Genomic DNA, 7,996 nt, shown 5'->3' with positions numbered 1-7,996 from the left:
CACCGATCTTCTTTAATTAAGAACCATTTGTATACGTGGCCATTTGCAAAATGGTAAAGGACTTTTTTGTTCGATCGATTCATAATTTTAACGTGCTTTTTACTACGATATCTTTTCCGTCCATCTACTTTTCACGATCGTTCAATTTCTGTTCTTTAGTTGTTCTGCGAAAATAGATCTGCTCCGTTTCTCTCTTCACAACGTCTGCCGCGTTAAGTAAGTTAGAGACAGCTGACGTGGTTTTTGCGAGCCGGCGATGATCCGACCGAATTGAACGGGAAGCGTAAACGGGGCCGCGCACGTTTTGTTATACGCGATCGTGGTGATAACTGCTCGGAAATAGGAATCTTAACGTGTGGCTTGAACGCGGGCTGCTGATGTAACGTAAGTAATAGTGTCGATAGAATCGTTGCCTATGGGTTTAATACCTGCATTCTCCACACTATAAAGGGACTAATTGACCGCGCTCTATGCACGAGTTGTATGGTTTGAAGGAGCCGTACATTCAGTTCAGACGACGAACAAAGGAAGTTTGTTATTCAAATACCGCGTCTCTTGCCCCGCCAGCCGCGGCAGGATACCGCTAACGTAATAAATAACGACGCGGATAACATCTAACGAGAATCACTTAATCACCTTTTCGATGCTGCCTGCCTCGCGCGCGCGAGCGGTCGATGCCGTAGATAAAGTAGTTAACGAATTCAGCGCTTTCCAACCTGCAGTTTCGCCGATAGTAGTTTGTTAAACTGCGGCCGGTCCGAAACAAATAACACGGTTAGGCCAGGAGGATGGGCGTTTTCCGGATAGCGGAGTAATAAAAAGAGGAGGAGGGAAGAGAGAGGGAGGAAAGAGAAAGAAAGAGAGGGAGAAAAGAGAAGCGAGATTCTCACTATGTTTGCGGATTATCGCCGGCAAGCGGTATAACGTAACGGTTAAAAAGCGCGGCAAGGTTATTCGATCACCGCAAGACGAACTTATATTAGAGGGATCCGCATAAAAAGTCTGCGAATAAAGGTGATAATTCACGTAAGCGTGTTGGGAAATTTCGCTTCTTTGAGATGTGTTTTACCGCGCGTGAAGGTTTTAACATACGAAAAATAAAGAAACAGGACGTTGCAGAACACATCGTAACTCCTCGGTATGTTACGCTGCGGTGCGTGACGCGTGCGCGTTTTCGGAATTCACAGCAGCCGCACGATTGTAATCTCACACTGCGTCATCAAATTTACACGGGGTAAGTGAGGTGAAAAAGCTTTCATACAACGAATTCGACAAATTTCCGAAATTTCGGAGGCTCTCTCCCTGGAGAATTCTACAATTCGTATTAATCCTTCGCCGCCACCGTCGCGCGATTGTTGGCGCAATTTTTGAAACGACAACATTACTTCTTGTGTTCGTTTGCGTTATCCATCGGAGGTGGCCCGGTTAACGTCGTCGATAACGTCGCTAAAGTGGAAACGCCTTTCCCCTCCGATAATTTAGAGGTGTAAAGAGCCGTCGGCGAGAGAAACTCCTGTATAGCGTCCCGTACCTCGTTGTCGTAGTTGCTCGTTATCTTATCGCGGGTCTTCGATTCCCTCCGACACCAATCGGCCTCGTTATCGTTAAAAAAGGGGGAATCAGGGACGGCTTGTAAAAGCTCACTCGGCGCGATAACGGAATTTACTATCAGCAAATCGGGAGGGAGTCTCGCTACTCAACAAGTTGGCCTCGCCGAGGGTAGAGCCGAGAGGGTGAGCTTTTGCTCAGCGACGGAGCGCAAAGTTACGGAAGTAACAGCGCGACCGAGGGGGAGGAGGAGGGCCAAAGAGAGAGAGAGAGAGAGAGAGAGAGAGAGAGAGAGAGAGAGAGAGAGCGACGATGCTTCTCTTTCTGTCGCAACAATATCTAGCGCGCATACGCGGAAAATCGCATAAATGCGTTTTATTAAATCCCTCATTCTTCGGCGGCGATAAAATTTTAATTAAAAGCGAGTTCGCGATCGACACGGTTTATCGCAACCCTTTGTACAAGTAACCTCCACGAACACTATCGTACTCATCTAGCCGCGGGCTATTAAATTATTTAAGGTCGATGATCGCGCGTAAATTCTATATAAGGTTGCAAGTAGGTCACGGTCCGATGATTTTTATCCGTTGAATTAAAGCGCGACAAAGGATATGCACGCACCTCCCCGTTCAAATCTCGCGTACGTTTTTCATCTGCGAGTAACGACCGCCGCCCGAACCAGTTCTCTATTTAACGCGGCAAATAATTTACCTCCGGCTTCAATAGCTTCTCGATGCACGACATTTTGCTGTTCATTATTTCCAGCTCCAGATGTTCTTTGTACAACTGCGGACCAAACGCAATCCGGAAGTCGGTGAGAAACGTCGGTCGACGCGAACGTATAGTTAGTAGGGAAGAAAGGTTTGCACAATATTGTTTATCTTCTCTCTTAAATAAAATTAGTATATTCTTCATTGAAATGCTATACTTGTGATAGTTCAGTTAGAAGTACTTTGCTAAAAGTACATGAAAGTTGAATTTGTTATAACGAATTTATATATTACAGATTTTTTAGGGAAATATTACTTCCATATTCACTGAGAAAAACGTGATAATGAAAACTATATGAGCTTTGTGTGTAGAATTGTAATGTGTATATAATTTAATAAATTATTTCAATTAATTCTACGTATGTAAAACTCATATAGTTGTCGCCAGTTTTGCCAGAAAGAAAAATCACTTGTACTAAAAAATTTATGAAAAAAAAAAATGAACCACAATGTGATTCTACGTAGATAAGAATTTATAATCTACGTTATTTTAATTTGCGATGTGAATTATGTGATCTTGGATCCTCTTACCACGTGTATCTCATAAATGTGACGTGATACAAATTTTTGAAAAACGAATTCAGCACGTCAAAATATGTAGGAAATAGTTTGTCTTCCTTCCGGAACAAAATACTTTTTTTATTCTATGCTCCTGTGTTATAAATTGTGATGAATCCGGTACAATTGTACCAAGATTGGCAACATTAGTGTGTCTTTTTCTGATTCAATAAAAAACACTTTGAAAGTTAGAGTACCAATGTCTGATAACACTGATAACATTGATACCTAACTCTGCACATTCTTGTCGTTTTAGTCTTTAAATACAGACATATTTTACGTTTAAACATATTCATATTTGAAAACTAAAACAATAAGAATGTCCAAAGTTAGATATCTGTGTTATAAGTGTCTAGGCATTTATCTTACTGATTTACTTTAAGAGAGTTGATAAACTGTACAGGTATTAAAAAAAAAGAAAATGTTGCAACCTTCCTTCCGGTTAACCGATTATACTCACCATTTTCTTCGTTTTCTCTTGAAACACACTCATTCGCTGCAGCTAAAGATCAGAATTATCACAAAAGTAATGATGTATCGTATTCTCTCTAAATCCCCTCTCTGTTTGTTCTCTCTCTTTTTGAATACATATCAATAAACTTACATGCTTGTGAATACATTTGTACGGCGGTATGATACTAACGATGCTCTCCATCCGCGGTAACTTCTATAAATTATTAGTAGAGTGAGCGTTCCGATGCCCTCACAAAGCGCGGCTCAATATCGCTCTAATCCCTGATCAAACTTCAATCTGGCTATAATCGCCAAGATCGGCAACTTACCTTCTCCGCTTTTTCGAGCAATTCGCGAAAGAGCGTGTCGTTCGACATCACCGTGTGCAAACTCTAACATCGGGGAATAAAGATTTCATTATTTGAGAGACAAATGAATGGTGTATTAAAATTAAATTCAATTTTTCTCTCTCTCTCTCTCTCTCTCTCTCTCTCGTTTAGTAAATGGACTTTCACGGATGCCTCGGTATTTCCGTATTTTCGTGATCTGTTCCTAATCTCATTACAAACGTCCACGAAGTAACTTTATTACCAAGCGCGTTTCCTCTCTCTTCGATTCGTCCTATCCATGAATAAATCTCGATTTTATCCTCGAGAACGAACAACGCGAGAAAAAAAAGAAAAAAATGGAAAAACTCCGTTTGCGAGCGATTTGTTCGAAATTCGCGGTTTTCGAGTACCGTTCTTGCCTCAATGAGGATTAAAGCAGGTGTTTTGTCGAGCGCAGGAGCATGGTCGAAAATCCCCCACTCGGGATCGAAGGTGTGGTACACTCCTTCGCGTTTGTAAGGATTATATTTGTTACAATGGCACGTGCGCGAGAACATCGGTATTCAAGCGACTGCCCCGCAAAGTTGTTTACATTTTCTTTAAGCCGGGACAAGAGAGTTCGGCGCTGTAAGGTTTTCGGAAGATACGTGACTTGTATTCTTTCGCGGCAACAATGAGCATTACGTATTTAAACTCATATCGCATGAGACGCCGCGGCAAGTCACTTCAATATATGCGTGTACACACACATATATATATATATACATTATAAATGTTATATATATACACACATATATGTACACACACACATGTATATCGGTAATTTACCGCGATTTCGGCCTCGTTCATTGTATCTTGATTAATTACATGCCGAAATAATATTATCGTATTGGATTTAAAGCAAACAATTAATTACAGAACAACGTATTGTCGATGTATGTTTTAATTACTGTATGGAGGATCGCACGGCATGCAAATTAATTGCCAGAATAATAGGCTCACTTGAATTTTCTCTGCCGAGCGAATTATTGACCGAGAAACTTTCCGGCTCGCTGGTGCGGAGGGAATTAATCAGCGGATAAGTTTCTCTCGGATCTATATGGCTAATAAGTCTAATCCTTTCAGGTATCTTTTATCTGTCTATCTTTCGGTTGCTTCTCTCAGCTGGTCTCTCGATTTTATATCCGAATGTTAAGAGAGCGTACAAGCGAGCCGAAACGATACAACAACTTTCTACTTTTGATACTACGAGCGACCTACTTTAGCACTCAACTCACTGCTATCGAACATACGGCTATAATCACGACGAAGACGAACGTGACGAATGTCACCGTTCCGCAGTAAGCGCCCAAGTTAAAGAAACGTCTGAGACTGTAATCGGTGGTAAGGAACCAGTATATCTGAAACATTGCGAGGCTCGTGAAAAATCAGGACCCTTGTGATTCCTAGCTAACCTGATTGATCTGCGTGTCTGACCATCGAGTTTGCGCCGTGTCCGGGTGTCCGGTAATACTTGTACAGCCTGGTGTCGTCCATTATGAGGACAATACCAGATAATTTGTCAAGGTAACGCGTGATACCGCGTCGATACCGCGAGAGGAACGGGAGGAACGACGAATTTCACAGATCAAACGAACGTTTGACGGGATGTGGAGGTCACCCATTGGAAACACGCACCGCGATCGATCGGCGAACAAATGACGGTAAACATTGCGAACCGCTTCGACATGTGGTCAAATAATCGGACGATAATTCGACAGTCTTTCGTAAGTATTGGTAACGACATTATCGTCGTCGGTAATCGCGGTTCTCTCGATCACGTGTTATTGTCGAACGCATTAGTGACGGACAACCGATCCTGAAAATCATTCTTTATGTTAATCATTTTTATTTTTTACTTTCTAGCAAGAACGCAATGCAAAAGTGAATAGGTCAAAACAGATTGTATGGCAATATATTCTAAATGGCTGCGTTCTCAGCTTGCTCTGTAATTGTCCTAAAAATTTGTGAATTAATTCGTGAAATTAGATGCAACCAAGATTAAGAGCATATTCCAATCAGATTCACAAATTTTACAACAGGTGTAAAGCAGCATTCCTTGCTAAACGCAGAGAACATTTTATGTATGTATAAGTTGAACTAACGTATTTGAATGTAATTCAGTTTGGCGATTCTGCGGCGACGATAAGCCACAAATTTTTTTCGTATTATACAGAGAGAATAGTATATATTGATATAATTTTCTCCTTCAGCTTGTATCGCCAAGAAGGGGATTGGATTTACAATTATATTCCTTAATCACACTTTAAAATTCGTGACTTGGAAATTTTTTACAATTTTTACAAAATTATATATCGTTTCTTATACGTATGACAAAATTGAAAAGAATATATATATATATATATATATATATATATACATATAAAAAAAAGCTATAATTTTCGTTTATCCTTTCCAAGTTCGACAGTCTGAAAGTTTAACATTTTATACAAGTGGCAGTAACGAGTCAAACAAGTGAAAGTACTCGTTTTCCTGAATCCAGATTAGCCGATAGAGTGTGGGAGAAAAATGGAGATCCGGAGAGATCCGAATGGAGGATCCTCCATATTTCACGGATCATCGTCGTTCGCAAAACCCATTGTAAGACCTATGGAGAGGCTCGAAGTTTCGGTATAATTAATATCCGTACACATCCGTCGCCGGGTAATATCGTTCCTCTGCCCCGCATTTCTCCGCGTTTCTTCCGCGTTTACGCGAGAGCTACCCCCTCACGTTTTCAACTTTAAGCATAGTTCGTGTCAGCCGCGTTCGTTACGTGTCATTAGGATCCTCGTGAAAGGTTTGTTTAGTTTTGCGTGCGCCACCAATATTCTTCCCGCCGAAGTTTCCAGCTATAATTTATGACCCACACCGCTTCCGTGTGTACGTAACACGAAATGTGTTATTGAGTTATAAAAGCATGGCGTTGTGGGCGGAAATATTATTCGTAATTGAACTTTCCCTCATTTCAATTCGATCTCGCCGGAGAAGCTTGTAATAAAATGTAAACAACATAAATACAGATCACAGGGCTTGTACGCGCGATACACACACGTATATATATATATATATATATATATATATATATATATATATATATATACATACATATAATAAAATATATTTTCCTTAACTAAACCTTGAACCCTTTGATTGGTTTAAATCAAATCTTGCAGAATTATTCTCTAGGAAAATATAGGATAACATGAAATTTGGACACATACAGCCCCATCCTCTCCCCCTGATTTTAGCCCCTTCACTTTGTGATAAACGCTTGATAGTTTCAGTTGACATAATAACCGCAATATTCATGAGATTCGCAGCGTAATAATGCATGTGCGAAATAATAGAGTTGATTCATCTTGGCACGATGTCATACTTCCTGGGTGGAAGTATGAAACGACTCAAATGAGAATTGTTGCCGACGACGACGATTATACATGCTCTTTGTCCGACGGTAAAGCTCTTGAAATATACCGACTACATGTGAAACAGAACATGTAGTGACATAAGCGGATGAGAATATTGAGATCAATCTGGAATAACATTCGAGGTATAGGATATGGGCGACAGAATAGAATCAGGAGTCACATCGAGTACAACGATAAAAATACAATACGTTTCGAACGGTTTTTCCTCAATAATGCTCTTTATCGACTGTGCCAGTTCCTTGCTTGTCCATTACTTGTCGCTAATATTATTACTGCAGCGGAGAAATTGCTTATAAACTCTATGTATCTTTCTAATGGAAGAAAATATCGAATGCACGGAAAAATATATCAATAATTGATACGATTCTATCTTACTTCGTGCTACTTCATCACACATATCATTCAGAATTTAGTTGAGAACACATAAGGGATCTTTCGTGACACCGGGATTAGCATAAAGCACTGCTATTTTCGATCGAGATGACTATGTTGGGCGGCACGATCGTCGAGTCGCTTAAAATCTCGTATATTCGCGTTCTCGTTCCGCAGGGCTCTTGTAGTTGCTGCGAATGTCGAGGTGGAGAGAGAGCATGAGAGAAAGAAAGAGGGGCACGCGAAAAAATATGTAATTAAAATCCAACGCTGTGGGTGATGCATCTCGAGCACGAGCGGGAAAATCAGGGCGAGGAAACGAGAAAATTACCAAGATAGACACAGGGGGATAGGATAGAGCGGCTGACGGGTTAGAAGAAGACAAGTGCGCAAGAAATAAAAAGAACCACGCCCAGAGAACCACGCGGAGAGAAAACGAAAGAGCGAGAGCGCGAGAGAGAGAGAGAATGAGAGCGGGGGGGAGGGGGGGGGGGGG

The 7,996-nt window shown here is 41.0% G+C and overlaps 1 protein-coding gene across 2 annotated transcripts in view; it reads right to left on the bottom strand.

Annotated features, from left to right (window-relative positions):
• The window catches only part of LOC116853983, a 6,397-nt gene extending 1,085 nt beyond the window's left edge, over positions 1 to 5,312 (bottom strand). The window contains exons 1-6 of one of the 2 annotated variants that reach the window (XM_032835405.1): positions 5,135 to 5,312; positions 4,936 to 5,058; positions 3,659 to 3,721; positions 3,481 to 3,543; positions 3,337 to 3,378; positions 2,260 to 2,334 (exon numbers count right to left, since the gene is read on the bottom strand). In XM_032835405.1, coding sequence (XP_032691296.1) covers positions 2,260 to 2,334; positions 3,337 to 3,378; positions 3,481 to 3,543; positions 3,659 to 3,721; positions 4,936 to 5,058; positions 5,135 to 5,194 — 426 coding nt within the window. In that variant the 5' untranslated portion in view covers positions 5,195 to 5,312. The remainder of the gene's footprint in view (positions 1 to 2,259; positions 2,335 to 3,336; positions 3,379 to 3,480; positions 3,544 to 3,658; positions 3,722 to 4,935; positions 5,059 to 5,134) is intronic. The other variant, XM_032835406.1, reaches the window with a different exon arrangement.
• Between the last annotated feature and the right edge of the window lie 2,684 nt (positions 5,313 to 7,996).

The sequence above is a fragment of the Odontomachus brunneus genome, unplaced genomic scaffold (genome assembly GCF_010583005.1).
Source record: "Odontomachus brunneus isolate Ranch 3 - 2012 unplaced genomic scaffold, Obru_v1 Obru_scaffold_007, whole genome shotgun sequence".
Taxonomy (NCBI): Eukaryota; Metazoa; Arthropoda; class Insecta; order Hymenoptera; family Formicidae; genus Odontomachus; species Odontomachus brunneus.
This window is presented reverse-complemented; position numbering and strand designations above follow the sequence as displayed.